General features: G+C 38.9%; 1 protein-coding gene across 1 annotated transcript; it reads right to left on the bottom strand.

The window, feature by feature from the left end:
• Nucleotides 1-2,298: 2,298 nt before the first annotated feature.
• On the bottom strand, nucleotides 2,299-19,146 carry LOC129100383 (probable G-protein coupled receptor 153). The gene is given in 6 exon segments (XM_054609992.1): nucleotides 2,299-3,144; nucleotides 5,276-5,327; nucleotides 5,329-5,458; nucleotides 8,592-8,781; nucleotides 14,300-14,729; nucleotides 18,773-19,146. Coding segments are annotated over 6 exon segments (2,022 nt in total).
• Nucleotides 19,147-19,958: the final 812 nt, after the last annotated feature.

A 19,958-nucleotide genomic window follows, 5' to 3' on the forward strand; every position in this document is an offset into this window, starting at 1 on the left:
AAACACTCTCTGAAGCATCATCTTGTGAATTTAATCAGTCATATCTTTTTAACAAAGTCATCATTTGAACAAGAAAATCATAACATTTAACATCATTCATATTTGAGTCATAAATCTTTGAATATGTTACAAAATTATATTTTAATATTGTAAACACAACAAAATGCAAAAAAACTATGACATAGCAAAGTTTGACAGGGGAATGTGATGTTATGCTTTCAAATAAGGATACATTTCAGCTAAAAACAACAATTCAGTCCAGTTGAATAGGCTGCAATAAGTGAGAGGTATGCTATAACATGAAAATTAAAACTAAACATTTGAATTACCACAGAAAGGTGAAAAACATATATGCCAAACATGTGCAAGTTTATTACTTGGATAAAAACAAAAACGTTTCACAGCTCAAAAGGGCACAATTTAATTTAATGTTGTCCTTATACCTTATATTTTCTTTTAAAACTTCCTAAAGTCCAAATACATTCAGGTTAGCAATTACTGTACATGAGACGCCAGAGCCCAAAGTTGGTTCTGCTATTATTTGTCAGTAGTAGATTTCTCAATCATTTTAGTCATCAAATTGTCACATATGGTAAACATGAGAAGTTCTTCATGAATTTAACAATGGGCTTTGTGAAGCATTGTGCAAGTTCACTGCAGTGTCCATTATGAGTGAGGGTGCAAAGTGAGAATTTTCTCAAAATTATGGTTACTGAAAATTAATTAATACAATTTTTTCCTTGACCTTTTATGCTTGATGATAAATAATCATATTATCTCTCCAAATATTCATTTATAAAAAATTAATCAATTTAAACTTTAATTTCCCCAAGCATCCCTCAATGAATCTTTGGGGATATTTACATTCCCTTACATTTATGGGGCTAAAATAAATCAGGTGTTGAAAAAGTCACTACATACTCAAAATACCTCCCAGAATAGAACCATTGGCAGTCTTAATGCATTGTATGAGATAACATACCAGATGTAATGTCTGCCGTTTGTTGTAACAGAAACATTTACTTTAATCCATTTCCATTCTCTTGACAATGTTCCTAATTTGTGCTCACATCTTTGTGTGTTTAGGTACATCAGAATTTAAGTTATGCTACATCTAGTCAGCCTGAAGGCTGCGATTGTTCAACCTTTGGACCATTTGATATCATTTAGAGGTTCCTTCTTAGAGACTATTTAAAAAAAATAAAGATTGGTGCTTTCTAACACCTTACTGAAACAAATAAGAGGTGAGGTCAGGCTGACATGCTCAGTTGATGGGGACAAAGCACCATTTCCAGCTGTAGTGGTCTGATGTTTTATATGGAAATAAGCCATGTGATGGAGGGCAACTGTTGGCCTAACGTCTCCAAGGTTAACACAAACATTAGAAATAGAATTGGGAGGAAATGTTCTAAGCAAAGGTCTCAAACAAAAAAGAACACCAAAACCATAAATCCAATATTCTTCATATATACATGACATATCAATCTTCTTTAAAAACTGACTTCACATTTTCCTTAGGAATTTAGGGGTCTTCACGTTATATCTCAATATCACACAGTAACTGTAAAACTAGGCATCAACGAGTTTGGGGTTATCACTCTCAGTTAACTTCAACAAAGGGTGCTTGAAAAAAAAACTTTTCATGTGTTGTGAATATTAATGTTAATAGAAAAGGTGTACATCATGATCAAAAATCAAACAAACATCTATACTGTGTCATGGCCTTAAGTCGATATCAAGGTACATGGAGCAGTATTCAGAACAGTTTGGTTTGAAAGCAAATGTATCCATACAACAAAACACACAGCCATTAAAGGCAAAATAAAATACAATGAGGTCAAGTTTTTAAGTGCAAAGAAAAAGGAAAGAGAAAAATACCACCCTAACAACTACCTCCTCCAATTCTTTGAGCAGCTCATAAGAAACAACATTGAACAGCAAAAACAAAGGGTGGAAATGTTCACGGCATTTAAAAGTTTATTTGTGTCTGTGCTGGAAATAAAAAGTGTCATTTGGTGATATTTTGTGATGTGAAAGCTGAATAACAGGACCGCCCAACCTCTTCAAAGACCTACATATATGAAGTCAACATTAGGTCCAGTCAGAAAATATGTCCAAAGCTCCCAAGGCCATTTAGCATAACAAATGTGTAGTGGTGGTGTATATAGTTAAACAGAATAGTGGCACAAGTAAAAAGGACAAATAATCCAGTATGTCACTTTCCCATAACCACCAATATTTCGGTGGTTTTCATAACGTCAGTAATTATGTTGATGTCAACAAGGGTGAACTTTGCTTTTAGGTGGTGGAGCCGACAGAATCAGAGTGGAAGGTGATGTATCCCTTGGACGACGCTGAGGGTGTGCTTACAAAACTGTTTGTGCTAGCTTTACTCTCACCCTTGCTCAGGTGCTTCTGATACCCCCAGTCAGCTGCAGCATCGGCCCTGGCTCCACCACCTGTCCTGGGCCTACAGGCAGATCGCCCTGGAGTCTGCTGGCTGCGCCCCGGTGAGCCCACTTCACACTGCTGTTTCCCGTCTCGCATGCGCTCCCGGCAGCCTTTACCGGAGCCACAAGCCCCGGGGCTCTTCTTTCCAGCAGGCCTGTCTGGTTTGGGGGAAGCTTCCGGCGTGTTGCCCCGACTGCTGCTCCTCTTGTGTTCTGAGAGCCGCCTGAGCGCTTGAGGCTCACGCTCAAAGTCTGTGAGCAGGAAGTGAGGAAGGATGACTGTGTGCTGCTCATACACGTTGGGGATGAGTGAAATGGTGGATGTGCGCCGCGGGCTCTTCCTGGGGCTCGGCAGCGGCGTCTCATCGATAAAGTTGATCACCTCGTCGCGGCTAAAACACCGCAGTTCGTCCTCATAGTGCTCCACGCCACAGACCACGCGCGGCAGGTGCTTGAGGGAGTGCATGCTCTCCTCAGAGCGTCGGCGCTTGCGATGCGGGTGATGGTGATGGTGGCTCTCCTCGTGGTAGGAGACCAGGCTGCTCCTGCGCCTCTCGCGGCGCGGCAAGGTGGAGCTGTAGTGGGCAGTCACTATCATGTCCTCGGTGGAGCCCCATCGGTGAAGGTATGAGGGGATCTGGTCGCTGGTCCACATGTCGGTTTCGTCGTGGGAGTATCTTCTTGTAGGGGGCACCTGAACGCAACACACAGATCAAACCCTTCAGTGTATGAAGAACTTGGCCATGCATTCACCTGCAGCAAAACAGAGCCATTAAGCCTTGTGTCGGTGCTCATTGTTAACATTACGATAGATATCATTTTCACACCTACATAACCAATTAAAAGGACTTTACATGTAAGTTTCTTTGAGGTTATTTGGCTGTCAATGCCACTATGATAGAACACTGCAATTTTAGTAATAACACTGAACTGTAATAGTCCTAATTAACTGCTTTTTGTGAATATTTAGGTTGATAACATTGAGCTCAGTGATCTTTTTCAGGTTGTTATTATCATTATTATTTTTGGTACCCTGATTCAGCTGTAGTGCAGAACAATAAGTTGTTTGTCCAAGATGACAATTGCAATTTTAGATTTTTTGGTTAAATGAATCCCTCAGACATGTATGGACATTTTAACATACATCAACATGGTTATAACTGAACTAGTATTGACCTCCATTATTTGGAGATGAAAACTGAAAAAAAGATGATGGTTCCCTACATGTTATACTCACATTCCATTCTGCTCTGACAACTATGCAAGAGAGAGAGGATTTGTCAAGGTGACGTCAAGAGCCACAAGATTGATATCAGCCTGCCCCCCTGTGGTGGGTTTTAGTAAATACAGAGAAATGAGACAGCGGACGATACAGTAGCATAGAGTGTGTTGGGTGGGAGGGCTGAACAGCAGAGGGCAGCACAAGCATAAGAATGAATTAAAATGCATGATGGAGAAAGACAGAGACTCACACAACAAGCCAATAAAGCCAAAGAGGCTGTATTCTGCAATCAAACCATGTGAGAAGTGAAATTCTCAAATGGAGGTTCCATTAATTCGATTAAGGATTTGAAGGGCTTTGTTTGTTCATGGTTGTAATTGGGCCTTAGTCCTTCTAGCAGCAAAAAAATAATGTGACACAGTTTAGCCAGTTGTCCTGTAACTGAAATAAAAAATGCACCTTATTTGATTCACCATCACACATATACAGCAAGACATAACACAGCTAAATATTACTTTACACTCAAATTAATCTTCTAAATCTAATGACGAGGTGTATTGGACACAAAAACAATGGATGGAGTAATGATTTGGTTTGATGAAATGATACTACTACTGTATACATCTCTGTTTCCAGGCTTTGCAAAACGTCTAATTGAATAGAGATCCAATCAAATCACTGGTCTTTAAAATGTCCATTATAATGTGGGACATCTGTTATACCAATTTCTTAAATATATATTTGTATATATATTTATATTCAATAAGCAAATTATTCAAGTAAATGTAGACTGCTTTAGCTGCAGGCTGTACTGAGAAAACTGAAGCCCTTGTTAAGTTTTTTTTTCTGACAAAGATGACACAGTGTGAAGATGCTTTGTTAAAAGTTAATATTGAGTGGGTTGCATCAGTTGATTCTAAAGTCACTACATCCTTCCAGGCCAATTCAGCAAGATTTTAATCATCATGACTGCTTTAATTAAAAAGATTCATGGAAACTGATCCAATGTTGAATTGTGGGCCAGAACGTGGAATATTACTTGGAACCAAAAATAAGGTTTTGTTGAATTGACCTAGAAGGCTACATGTTGGGAAAGTACGTTTTGGTGTTAATGCAGGCTGAAAAGGAGCATTTCACAGCTCTGCATCTGGCTGGGATGGATGTCCGATCCAATGGACACAATGCGTTTGGGTAGTACATGAGCAAATGTTTATAGTGCTTTCATGAAACCTTGAGGGATTCCTGAAATGAAGAAGGTAAGTCAGTTACTAAACTCTTACCCTCTCACAAAATATAAATTGCATGTAGGCCCATGGCTAGGACACAATAGTTGATAAATGAAACACATTTAACATGTTGATGGGACTGTTGATGGTCATATTTACCAAACATTAGTCAGCCAGAGTGTATTTTTGATTCACGTAAAATAGACATATCAATTTGTGGCATATCTGGTAGAGAAAGCATCACAAAATGTCTGACGATTCCAGAAAATTCTAACAAGATACTGTAAAGGCCCTTAAGGCCCCTTCACCATGCACAGTGTCATTTTAAAATAGTTCAATTGATCAAGTAAAAGAAAAATTAATAAAAAAAAATATACCTGCAAATACTGCATTTTATCTTCCTGTTGTTCCCTCAATGGATACCCTTGGAACCCCCCTTTCTAAGGTTGAGAACTCATACTTGGCATTACGGTCTACCGTCACGATTTCAGGCGCCGAGCTATAGTCATATGGTCTGTCATATATTAAGTCGGCATGAATTCCTCCATCTTGGCTGTTTTCTGCAAAGTGCAGAAAAGCACGAACGTCAGGATTAATAAGCAACGAACTCAATACACAAGACAGACAGACAGACAGACAGACAGACAGACAGACAGACAGACGAATAGATAAGAGAGACAAGTTAAATTGTTCTCTGATTTTTTTACTTAGCCTACGGGTATCTCTGGAATATGAGGTTTGGATTTTAAAAAAAGATAGCTACAAAAATGACCAATAATTCCATTTACATTTTTAGAAAGGGGATTAAAAAAAAGCCCTTGATGGATGCTACTTCTGAAACTATGCCAAACAACCGCCTTAGAAATCTTCGAAGCTACAGGGGTTAGTCTTACACAATGTAAAGTGTTCTAAATGTATTAATCCCTATAAACCAATTTTATTTTCCCAGTTACTGCATTCATGTTCATTAAAGATCAATTGGAGATGAGTGTAAAATGCGGATCTTGAGGAAAATGTTGGCCAAAAAGATGAAAGATGAAAGTAGCTATTTGCACAGGCAGCTTGGCATGCAAGTCAGTAGCTTTGGGATAACAGGAAACAATCCTTATACATACAACTGTGATGAGTTATACATGGCAAGCCCTCTGGAAAGAAAAGCAGAGAACTGGCAGTGTTAATTATCACACAGAGTATTGGCCTGCCCTGTGATGTTTTATGGTTCCTGCTGGACAACGAGCAGTTATCAGGGAGGATGTCGAGAGGGAGAGGATCAACAGGTTTGGAGGGTTAGAAACAGGAGAGGAGGGGTTCAGATTGGGTTGAGTTTAAACAGTGCCAATAGAATTTTTTTTAGAAATGGTTCATAGTGTCATCAGTTTGCATGAATTGTGGAGATCTGGTCATGGGCACAGTCCAGAAGCCTCTCTATGATTATCATGTGACCTAATTTTGGAAGCAAATTTTGTTGAAGTGTCTGAGATTCCATGGTGAAATGTTGAATTTTTTTACCACTTCCTTTCTCTTTTTATCTATTAGTCAGATAATTCCTAAGTGCAGTTTATTCAGACTTCTGCCTTAAAATATATACTATTTTGCTTTTTAATCTACTATAATCTGACCATTAGATGGAAGTCCACATTAAACTACGAAAAATAAATGAAACAAAAAAAACAATATATATAGGTTGTGTTTCAAGAAAAATACTTTGGTGTAACTCTTTGTGACTTGAGGGAAATATGACCATTATAATGAGATGAAAGTGCTTTTTAGCTCACTCTGGTTCCTAAAAAATGAATGGGAAACCATTTATTTTATGGTCCTCTCATGCGATGGCATTTTAGAGGAAGAATGCCCAGTTAAAACACCTTCAAGTGGAAAAGTGCTGCAAGGTAAATATGTCCTTTGTTCAGCATATTTATTTTCTTTTTTTGCAATGACATCAATCTCATAGCATTGTAAAGTAAAGCATTCTATTAAGTACAGACCACGTACAAAAACACAGAAAAATATATTTGAGTACAGAAAGTTAAACAGACACTTGAGTTTCATCTCCTGACAACAAAGGTCACATGATAGGTCACATGATAACATTTGACCACTGATTTCACTCAACTCAAACTACAACACCATATAAAGTAAGTAATAAGGACCTTTCAAAAGAATACAATAAAAACAAAATATGTATAATTATTTAAGAAACATGTACAAACAGCCCAACTCATGATTGCTATTGTAAAAAGGTCTCAACTACTGTTATAATTTAGCCAAATGGTAAAAAAAAATGTACCTCTAAATAGGCTGCAAATATAAGACATTATGTTATTTTTAACATAATGTCTTCTTACTATTTTGATAACCAAGTTTAAAAATATGTCTATAATCCCCCCAAACGTGGGTTAATACATCCAATCAATCACTTGAAAAAGATACATCCTTCAAAAGGACATTTTTAGGATGACCAATTCCAATATTTACAGATTTGCAGCAATTTCTAGGTATACAATATATTGGGGTCATCCTGTATCACACCTTTAAGCCAGTTCAGATCAAAGATCAATGAGACTAACACAGACAGTTGAATATTTTCATAACAATTAGTGTGTAGCATTACTATTTCTAGAACTAAAAATAGATAGAAGTAACAGACTGTAATTGTATACTTTAATACTTATAACAGCAAGCAGAGCCGTCACAGAGGGTGAGGATGTGAAGCTGTGGTAATCATGGGTGACCCGGAGTCAAGGAGCAATTTAAACCTGCATAATAAGGTAGAAACCAGGAATATATTATCTCCTTCAAAAATCGATTATTTGGGAAGAAAACACTGACCGCTATGTAAACTGGAAAGGTGGCTGGTAACAAGAAAACACTGTCAAAACATTCATAAACTCCCTCAACCCACTTCTCAGCTGTCTAAAGAATAACTCTGCCCAAACGACAGCTATATTTGTGTATGTGCTGTGTTGAAATGGTAAAGTCACATCCTGTGATTTGACATCATCAGTTATCTTCACACACACTGAGGAAATATAATACGCAGTAGTGCACCTTTTCTCTGCAACATTCTGAAAAGTTTGTTTTCCTTGTCATAAATCTTTGATGGTAACTGGCTTAGATGGATGTTTATTATCGTGGCCACTGGATTCTCTGGGAAGATTTAACAAAAACATTGTATTGTGAATTGCAGCATGTCTCACTTGCTATCAAATAAATGTGACTCAAATCAAATCACCTTTGAAGGTTGTAAATCACAAAGGTGACACTATACTGTACCTCTAGGACAAGAGGTGGACATGTCTCTCAAACATAAAGCTATAAACTAAAGATTTCTTACTTAATGCTGACCTCTGTTCCCTTCTTGCAATATTGCTGCCCTCAATTTCCCCAGTTCAACAACTCCCTGGGCTAAGAGACAAAACTATTCTGGTTGATGAATCACATTGGTCTCTACAATTCCTATGGCCAAAGACAGTCCAGAACACTTCTCAACACAAACAACTCTCTGTGTCCAAACCCTGAATTAAGATACTCATGATGCCTGTTCTTTAACTCTCCATGAGATTTTGTAAACTCAAGCAAATTATCTGCAATTTCAAGTCATGAGCTGTCTTAGGTAATAGGAATCAATCATCAGGAGAAGAGGTGGAAAAGAGGAGGCAGAGGACAGGAGGAAGATTTCTGACAGTGTCTTACCCTCATCCACGTCGTCGTTGGACATGATGGCGACGCACTTCTCCCACACCATGCGGATGTCGGCCCGATAGCGGTCACAAGCCCAGATGAACATGGGCAACAGGATGGACTGGGCAATGGAGCACCACAGCACACACAACACCATCCAGTTGTAGGAACGTTCAAATTTCAGACTGGCAAAGCTCACCACCTGGGCAGTGTAAGCAAAGGGTTACACTGAATGGTGAGGACTGCTATGTTAAATATCATATTCTCATTAAAATCAATTCAGCAATAGTCAGTTGATACATTGACTAATGTACTACTGTATAAATCGGTTGTACTGGGGTTCCAGAACACTTAGTTCAACTCAATTTCATTGAATGGATACTACCATGTTCCTGGTCTCAACATCAAGCGTAAATGTAACAGATCATACTTTCAACTTTTTATTTTTATTTTATTTCATTTAGTCAACAAAAAATGTCATGAGATAATGTCAAAAACATCATCACAAAATACTTAATTTACAATGAATTAAAACAGAGAAAGAAGCAAATCCTCATATTTGATAAACCACAATGCAGGAAAGAGTTTAACTATTAATCAATTATCAAAATAGTTGGCCCATATTTTTCTGCCCATTGATTGATTGATTAATCGACTAATCATTTCAGCTCTTACTTGTTCTGCTTTTTGAAGTCAGCTGAGTTCAAAGTATGATCAAATGTACAGTAGATGTAATTTATATTCACATCACGACTACAAACTTACTATGTAACGCAACCGTCCGATGAATTCTAGGAAGCATGTAAACTCCTAAAATATACACAGTATGAACCAAATATGAGAATTATATATTTTATATTGCGTATCTTAAAGGAAAGCCATGTCCCATTCACAGAGTTCAGGGACTAGTTATGAAATACAACACAAATTCATTCTGATGTTCTATTTGTGTTTTCTAACCTTTATCAGAATCTGGTTCAGATGCATTCAGGTCACTAGTTGGATTTTTGATTGCAAGGAGTTGCATCTAATATTCATTCATTCCATCTCAGCATTTTGGCACTGAACTGCTCCTTTTGTATGGAAAGTGACCGTGGTCAGGGCACAATATAAGTTAACTACCTCAGTGTATTATCTGATCATTAGACTTGACAGGTTCAGAGTGTCATCATCATCTCTAATGCATTGCACCAAGACACACTGATCAGATTGATTAAGTTAAACTCATTATCTCAGGTGTCACCTCTGTGATTGAAATCTTAGAGCTAGTTCCCTCGAGACAGAAGAAGTTTCGGCAGACCCAGATGTCTTAAGCAGTAACATTTATTGTTTCTTGATCGAGGAGAACAGGGAAACACCACGTGTGAATCACAGCGTACTGCTACCCAATTCTGAAGTTCCACTATATCCACATACGGTTAGTTCTACATCAGCCTGGCATGTGTGAGGATTCTATTGGATATAAGATCTAAACAAGGAAATACATCTACCTTTGCTGTGCTAGCAACAACATAGCCTCTGTACAGTCTCTCTTATCCAGCGTCTCCAACCAGACGCCAGCCTGTTGAGTCTAAACCGAATACAGAAGGTTTCTAGCTGACCTTGGCCTACCAGCTGCCAGAACCAACTCTGCGTTATCAGGCACATAGAGTGAGGCAGGGTAAGAGAGACAGACAGTTGACCTGACCTGTGAAGCCCTGTCTTAAGTTACCTTTAACCTACATGAGGGAAGTTTAACATACAATAAGGAAAATTCCTTCACAACCTCCTCTGACCATATATTGAACTCGAGCACCGGCCATAAAGCAGCAGCTTCACTACATGACATTGATCTTGTTTCTCTACAGAGCTAAACCAATCTAAAAACTGCCAGGTAGACCAAAGCGTGTGGAGACAACAGAAGACACTGTTGGCAAACACAGGTTTTCATTCTATTTGAACACATCTCCTGCTGATTTTCAACACACTTTCAGGCAGAAAGCATAGAAGTAATAACAAAACACTCATTCTGGCATCAGAAAATGTCGTTACACTTAACAACGCATAATGAGTCTGGAAAATGTAGGTTATTATGTTGTTACAGCTAATGTATTTTCCACTGACGGGTTCTTATTATGTTCTTTAGGGAGCTTATGAGTGGTGGAGTTTTTATCAGTAGCTTTGTGTATTTTAACATCTTAATATAAAGACTTACAGTCCATAAATTTACAACAGGACATTTAGCAAAGTGACATGTATGCAGATCACAGCGAGACAATTTGAATGAGTAATTACATAAGTACTACTGTTACCAAGAGTTATATTTAACAAGTGTCATATATATATATATATATATATATATACACACACATATACATACATATATACATACATGGATGACCAATGTTATTTAAAGAGATCATCTTTCACTTTCTTATAAAAAATGATGGGAGTATAAGTAGTATATCAACTCACACATCAGCTCTTGGGTATATGGTCAACTAAATTATACTTTTGCTGTTTGTGGTGATTCTATTCTGTTCCTTGTATTCATTCTTCAGTATTTCTTTGTACAACACGATACATTTGTATGTGCATTACAGATTTCAATGCATTTAAATAGCTCATTACATCATGCCATAAAGTCGGCTAGCTGAACTTTTGTTGTTTTTGTCGCTGCACTGGAAATAGTATCTTTCATCAGTATTACTCTACCCTCTCTGTTATGCACACACATACAGACACCTAATAGGATTCTGTGGTCAAAGTGATACACCACTGTCTTTTCAAATCAGCTTCCAGCATATGAAGCAACAAAAATGTCGTTTCCCTATCTGATCCTGAACTCAGTACAGGCCTGATGTTGTTAAACCTTAAGTAAAAACACGAAACACAAACTAATTGAGCAGCACACAATATCAACAGAAGCATTACTCAAAGAAATGGTGACATTTCCAGTGTTTAATTGTTCACTGAAATGTACTAATTCATAAAAAGCATTTCCCAGTGTTTTGATTCTTTTTGAACAACAGCAGCTGTGGTGCCTAAAGACCTGTGAGCTCATCAGTGCTGAGTAATTGCTGTTACCAGCAACGATTGAATAATGGAGTTCATTCAGTCTCTATATCTTTATTCACAATCCATTTTGGTGCAAACTCTGACGTGCTACAATCTCCTTAAAAAAAACAGCGAGGACCCTACATGCTCCTTGTTGTAGGCTTAGAGTCCTTTTTGAGGTTGATGATTAATGGCATAACAAAAAAACACAACAGTAAGACATATTGATGTAAGCCACAGGACACAGAATTGGAAAGTAAATTCAAAGAAATAATGTATTCTTCTGTGAAGCAGTATACTGCTGTTATGCAATGTTTATTATCAGTGAAATGGCCACATGCCTTGGTGGTTTCATGGGAACTGTTTCTTCTAAGTCAATGCTGGAACTGAAGCAAACAAAGAACCGTGCAACTAAGAACACTAAAGCAAATTTCTCCTTTGATTTGTGGCAAAGTACTAGTTATCTCGTTGTGTGCTTCAGATTTCAGCATTAAAGGCTTGTGCAGATAGTGTTGCTTTGTGCTGAAGTTTCTGTTTGGCTTGCCTAAGGTGTACAACACTTAATTAAAAAGGGTTTGTCTAATGTAAAACTGACTAACAGATGGCTTGTACAAATGAGGCAATGCATTATGTTTATACTGATGCTTCGACACGCATCATTTTCTCCCATTTAGAAGTGATAACATATACAAGTCAAACCTCATAAGAAAACCTTGACTATTAAAATACACACTTGGATTTAAGGAATTCAGACTGTTATCACTAAATAAGAAGAGGTGACTTGCTTAAGTGAAAACAAAAACTGTCAAAGTACATCTTCCATGTGGAAAAACATGGCTGTAGCATGGTGGCTTGCGTTTAAGATGACAGGATGGCTGGTTTGGCTGCATCATAAGCAACAAGCCTCGAGCCGACCACAGGCACTAAAGTTTGCATAGACAACCAATGAATTTATTTGTTTAAAAATGAATGAGAACCTGAGGGTGGAATTTGCAAACCAAATTGTGACACATTGCAAAGGAACTCACTCCTTCTTTCCCCACTGATAATGCACTTGAAGGATCAGTTTCCCCTCGTAGAGGGAAGGTAAACTTAGGGCTAGGCAACATATCGACTTCATACTAATATCGTGATTTGAGACTAGATATCGTCTTAGATTTTAAAACATCATATTATGTGTTGTCTTTTCCTGGTTTTAAAGACTGCATAACAGTAAAGTTATGTAATTTTCTGAACTTACCACACTGTTTTTAGCTGTTCTACTATTTGCCTTTACCCCCTTAATCATTATGTCCACATTACTGATGATTGTTAATTCAAATCTCATTGTGTATATATATATATTTTATACCCTACAATATTGTCGCAATACCGATATCAATGTCTTTGCGTATTTTCTCCATACCGCTCTAGTTACTCTCTCTTTTCAAAGCCTGGAGTTCCCTAAAAGACCACAGAGAGAAGATATCTCCAGTGACCTGTACCTGGGTCAGGTCTATGAGCCACACACATTATGTAACAGGCCGGGATGAATTGCACCGTCAACATTTTTCTATTGTGTGGTGGCCAACATATTCTTCTTTTACCATTATCAATGTTATTACTATTGTTGTTATTAAAGACAGAATTCAATCATAACCCCTTACTTCCTCCTTCCCACACACACCCCCAAACACTGTATATAAAAGACACACACAACAAACAAAGCCTGACCTACTTTAAACAGCAGATGAGCAGAAACATTAAAGTTAATGTAGATAATAAAACAGTATTGTATAGTTATATATGGTTACAGGGGCCACAGTGGACAAACTCCACCCTCAAACCGTTCTAATCACCGTAATGTTTAATTTTCACTATGTCCACCATCTCTGTCTCTCCAGTGCTAAATCATGAACCTCCCTCACCCTAAGCTCACAGTTTGAGGAATGAAGAGGTCACAAAGCCAGATCTCACAGCACGTTAGTGTTCGTTTCTTTCTACACCCACCATCTGAAAAACTAATGTGAAAATACTGCATTACAAGTTCTTAGTGTAAGTCATAAACAAAACACAAGCTGTGTATATGTGTACAAACCTTACTTTATATGAATTTATTTTCTCAGGTTTAAAGCTACATTGAAAAGTGGTCTGGATATTTTAAAATGCTTTTATTGAGGCTATAATTGTTCAAACATCTTTTTTCATTTATATTTTTCTTGCGTCAAATGAAACAAGCAAACAGATATAATTCTTGCAGCTACCATGTTTGTTTTGATAAGGAAAAAGAGTTAGGCAAGTAAACAATCTTTTTTTTATGGTGCAGAAGAAAATCTTTTTTTATTAATCCAAATACCTCCAAACCGGGATGGAGGCCTGTTTAAGGCCTTCTGGGGTTTAGATCACTGGAGAAAAGTTATTTAGTGAAAAAAATGTTTAGCTTTGTGAATCAAATTTTATGATAACATGAAATGAGATTAGCAATCTGTGGACTCTAGAACTCCATTCACACTCAAACACAAGGTATCCTAAATACTAATTCTAAAGTCTAATCTGCAACTGAAGTTTGACCTGTTAGCCAATATGACGGAGCCTATGGTAATATACAAAAGCCTCCATTTGGAATTTTTGATTTAACCCAAAACTGGTTGTAACTAAGACCAGCTCCATCATTACCTGCCATCATGTTTAAGCAGTATACTCACCAGTATGGGGAAGCCAGTCAGGAAGTCATAGATAAAGACTATTCCACTGATCAGGTAGGTGATCTGCAGGGATGTCTTCAGAGGCTCAGATCCATCAATGGATGATCTGCGCTTCCCCTGGGCGTCCTCCACCACTATGGTGGGGACGTTGAACTTGTTCTTGTCAGCATTGTGGCCCGCCTGGATGGTGAAGGTCTGGAAGAGAGCGATGCCGATGCAGATCACACCCATGGCCACACTTCCGCCGATCAGCAGCAGAAAGCACACGCCGAAGCCCAGACCGATCTCCGTCACAATGAATCGGCAGTCAGAGGTGTAGAAGCGGTCAATGGTGTCGTGCCAGCCAACGGCTGGAAGAGTTGACAGGATGAAGGAGACCATCCAGATGCCCATCACTGTGTGCACTGCCTGCTTCTTGGTGTTACTCAACCTGGAAGCAAAAAGATTTGACCATAAAATAAGTCAAACTTCTTTCAGGCCTTCAAGAGAAATGGGATTAGGGGTTTTTTCTGCTGTGAATGTCCTGTAGCTCTTAAAAGCTTTAAACTAGTGGACCTCGACTTTAATACTTGTGGATCTGAAACATAAATCATATCACTTTAACGGTTCAGGTGCTTGGACAAAAAATACAGAAAGTGTAAGTTTCAAAACCTTACACAAATTCAGAATAGACTGTTTCAAACATGCCATAAAAAAGGACTCAATAAAGACATTGTGAAAGGTGGGCCCCTAATAGATTACAGAACATAAGGTGCCACCAACTCACACCACTCACCTGTGTGTCGGCACTCACAGTGTGTTGCATAAAATGATTCAAACAAGCACTAATGAGAGGGCAACAAGGGTTATATTTCATACAGAAGAAACTGATGGCAAAAAAATGACTGAGAAAGTCAGCGGAAAGGACTTTTACTAAACTACACCATAAATATAGCAGATCTGCACCAGGGACATAAAAGCTGAAAAAGCACTATCCCACACATACATCACTTAGATAAACTGGAGTTGAATGGAGGGAAATCAATGCTTTGCTGATGGCTAAAGATTGCTTTTCACATCCCTGTCTATTTTGTCACCTAGGTCTATTTCAGTATGAAGGGATTTCTATTTCCTCTCCCCTGCAAGTAATTGTTACAGTTGAGCAATTTGCTAAATGTGTTTGTGTCTTCTGGCAGAATGGCAAGGTTTGCAACAGCATACATACATCTAACAATATGACAGGCAGTTACTGGTGTTCTCATTTCCAAAAACATGACGAAAGATTGTGCTACCCAGAGCTGTTCAAGGCATAGAACTCACACAGAGGCAGATCCTTTTTTCGCTGGTAGAATACATAGATGCAGTCTATTACATGGCTTTTGTCAACCTGGTCCAGCAATTTATAAATTGGCCTCCTTTAAAATAGCTATAATAAGTAGGGACATGCAAGTGGTTTACATAAAAGTATGTCTCGTGCATTATTTGTGTTGGAACGAATAAAGTAAATTCTCTATCAAGTGTGAGTTGTGCAGGAGCAGTTTTGGCAGGAAACTAATTCCGTCGCCCTTAAGATAGCCAAAGCACATATCCTCTTCTTCCTCTTATTGAAATCCTCTGGAGGAGCACCGGATGGATACAGAAGCCATGTACTCACATACAAAATAAGTTAAATAAACATATAGTAAAAATATGTGTTACTACTAATGCATTGGCTTACATGCACTGACACAATATAAAAGGCTAAGAGAGGGAAGCAGTAGAATATCTCTCTGCACTATGGCTTTGTGCAAAGACAAGTAGGTCTTGTTGGCACTGTGAGTAATTATGCTAGCCTTTCCTGAATGTGCCTGGGGTGCATATGACGGGGAAGTTACGTCACCGAGCTGCTTGAATCTATTACCAGAGAGAGGGCGTTGTGAGGGGGGAAAGGCTCCTAAGAGACAGTGAGCGCAGGATGATGAGAACAGCTGCTGAAGTACAAGGTTGGAATTCATAATTCAGGCCTTCTGTGTGTGTTAATGTCAGAGACAAGGCAGCCATGCTGCCTCAGCAGGGCAGACGTGGAGCAATTTAAATGAAAGACGAACAGCAATTACACGGTGCATCGCCTGAGCTATCGCTCCACCGTATCATTGTTAAAAGTGACTTGGAAACAAGAAGAGGATCTGCCGAGAGGAAAGTCAATGCTTCCAGACAGGAGATGAGAGAGAATATAGTCAGATGAGTGAGATAAAAGCATTTGAGTAAAGCCTGATATCTCTGTGTGGGCATCAGCCAATAATGACAGCTGCACAAGAAATATAGATACTAAGATTGAGCAAAGATTTAAAAGGAAGTTTGCATATCTTATTGAACATCTGCTTATCTGCAAAATTGGCAAAGCTGACTATGCGGCTAGGCTGTGCATCTGCAGGCCTATCAGAGCATGTGATGCCACAGGAAGTAAAGTCACTCTTTTTCAGCAGGGGAGGAAGAGCGGGGCAACAGAATACTGATCACATTTACCACAGCAATAGTTCCTGCATCATTTCAGTTACTTATATCGTAGCTTGTTTGTATTGTGCAAGCTTGAATACTAATTTCATATATGTTCCACCTGGATTTGCCACAGTATTTGTCCTACAAATGCATTCATGTGCAACTGATGAACAGAAATGACTCATGAATAACAAAGCCAAGACCTCTGAGGTGTGCTTCAAGGTTAGAAGTCGTTAAACTGCAATTTTGAAACTAGCAACTTGATGATGTGATCAGTATGCTTTTAGGTTCGATACCCGGCTTCGGCAGTCGATGTGTCCTTGGGCAAGACACTTAACCCCAAGTTGCTCCCGAAGGCTTGCCATCGGTGTGGACTGGATGTTGCATGAATGTTAGTTAGAGTCTGATGGTGGCACCTTGCATGGTAGCCTGTCATCAGTGTGTGAATGGGTGAATGATATGTAATATACTACTACTTTGGATAAAAGCGTCTGCTAAATGACTGTAATGTAATGTAATGTAATGTTATCATCATTGCAGATAAAGTACCAAGATGACAAAGACCTCATATAACAAACCCCTGGTTTGTAAAACAGAAATTACACATACATGATGACCTATCAGTATTATTTTGTCATTTAATGTGCTTGTAAAAGTGTAATCTTCATATAAAACCTTAATAATCATCAGAACAGGTTATGTTAAAGCAGCATGGTCATCCCTGAACACAGATAAAAATAGCATTAAAATATTGTTTCAAAGGAAGCAGCAATGTTGATCAGAACAGCAGATGTCTCAGGAATCTAACAAGACCAAAATGGTGTTACTGTAGACCGTTAATGTGATGTTAACCTGATCCTTATTATTCAGTATTACTTGGTAATATCACTTGTTGTGAGGAGCCAAATGAAGCTGGAAGCTAGAGCTGACAGATGCTCAGTCTAGAGGTTTTTACATGGTGTTACCACAAATAACTGCAGCCAGTAGATGTGTTGGCAGTGGCAGGAGGGACGTTTCACCTAATGCAGAGCATCCCTCTCAAAAACTGAGGTAAACATGCTGACAAGTGACACTAATCTAAACTGTGTCTCCATCCCATCTAAGGGATCTGCTCAGAAATGGTTAAAAAAAATTGCAGCTTAAAATGTCAGAATGTGTTTATGGAAAGCCTTGCAGGAGGTGAGAATATAAAATGTCTTGTTTATAAATTCTATTGCTTAGAATATTAAAAAAGTACAGTATTTTACATTTTATGATTTTAAGAAGAGGAGGCAAAGTAGCACACCCCTGTCTACATAAATGTTGCTGATGTGGAGCAAGTGAGCAGCTCTAAGATCCTGGGAACAGGCATCACAAACAACTTGACATGGTCCTCACACATCTCCAAGCTGGTGAAGAAAGCTCATTAACGGCTGTATTTCTTAAGGAAACTTCAGAAGGCAAAATTCCTGTGCCAAGTTCTTGTCAACTACAGAGATGCAAAAGAAAGCGTCCTCACTGCAAACATTACAAAATGGCATGGGATGTGTACGGCACAGGACAGGAGGGCTTTACAGCGGGTGATACAAATAAGACTTATTTTCTCACTTTCCTCATCAGGAGATACAGCTTTTACGGCAACTTTTTCATCAACGTAAAATTCCAAAGAAAACTGTATACACTGAGGTTTATTGCACATGCTTTAGGAGTATCTGGAGTATCCAGGATATTGTTCCTGTTAAGATATGTAGCTTGTTTTTTAAATATAATTTTTAAGGCTGTGAGCACTACAAACAAAATTCCATTTACCTCTATTGATTTGGAGTGAAGACGGTAATCTTAGAGACAGATATGACGAAACTTGAATATAGGCAAAGTTATCTCTAGTGGTATGATATCTGTCTACATACTACGAGACACACATTTGTAATTTAGGAGAAATTACCCTTTGAAAATGGTACCACCAAAATTAAGAGCTTAATCTGAAAAGGGCAGAAACAGAACACTTTTTGAGCGACAGTGTGTCAAGTGTCTTACCTGTAGTTTACAGGCCAGCGTACCATCCACATGCGGTGATAAGAGAGCGAGGTGACGGAGAAGCAAGTGACCAGCGTGAGGGTGTAGAAGGTGGAGACAAACACCTTGCAGAGACCCTCGTTCCACTCGTAGTTGGAGTGCTGTCGGCGCAGTGTTATGACGCAGTACATGGTGATGGGGATGGCCATGTTGAGGATGTGCGTGCCCGCCAGCGTGCAGATGAGGAACTCCAGCGGCTTCCACTTTTTCTGCTTGGCACTGACGCTAAGGATGCTCCAAGTGTTTGCCAGGATGGAGACGCCCGAGCAGACCAGCCAAGCCAGCGTATTGGCGTTGATGACGTCATCCTTCATGGTGGTAACCTCATCCACCATGTTGGAGTGGGGTGGGGCGGAGCCCGGGGGTCCGCAAGGAACTGTTGGCAAGAGCAGGTACACGCGAGGAGAAGGAGGAGGTGGTGATGGGCAGGAGGGGATGCAGGACGTCGGGCAAGGGTAGCATCCTATCTGGGTGGGCGTTCACTCTCCATGGGAGGGCCACAGCAGGGAAAGGACATGGTGGAGGTGCGACACAGACGATTGTTAGCGGGGGCGGATGAAAGAGCCGGGCCAGTTCCCTTACAAGCCTGAGGATGGAGAGGGGGGGAAGATTTCACATTGATCAGAGACAGAGGATGTAAAGAAGAATATACGAGTCAGTGCAATTCAAAATAATCCTTCATCATACATGATCCCTCATCTCAGTAAACTAAACAGTTTAACTATTATTGTTATGTTATGCAATTGCTATATTTATGATGAGAACACTTTGCATGTGATGCCACTGAAAAAAATATTCTGCTGACAAATAAAAATCAATTTATACCGTAATGCTACAAAATAACGGAAACAAACAATAAATACCATTTTGTAAAGCTTACTGCTGAATCATTTAGCCAATTAATTCATCAATCTAATAGTCAATCAATTAACTGTGTCATCAATCATGCAAAAAACACAAAACATCCCCTTGTTCCAGCGTTTTGAAGATCTGCTGCTCAATATATCAATCCGTAATAAAGATAATTATTGGTGGACATAACAGTGTTATTTTTTGTTGGGCAGTCAGAGCAGTGTTGATTCAACTCTTAAGTATTTTTAAAGGGAACAGTTTGTTGTGTTGATGTACAGGGCTTCACTATATTGTA

The sequence above is a fragment of the Anoplopoma fimbria genome, chromosome 12 (genome assembly GCF_027596085.1).
Source record: "Anoplopoma fimbria isolate UVic2021 breed Golden Eagle Sablefish chromosome 12, Afim_UVic_2022, whole genome shotgun sequence".
In the NCBI taxonomy this organism is placed as follows: Eukaryota; Metazoa; Chordata; class Actinopteri; order Perciformes; family Anoplopomatidae; genus Anoplopoma; species Anoplopoma fimbria.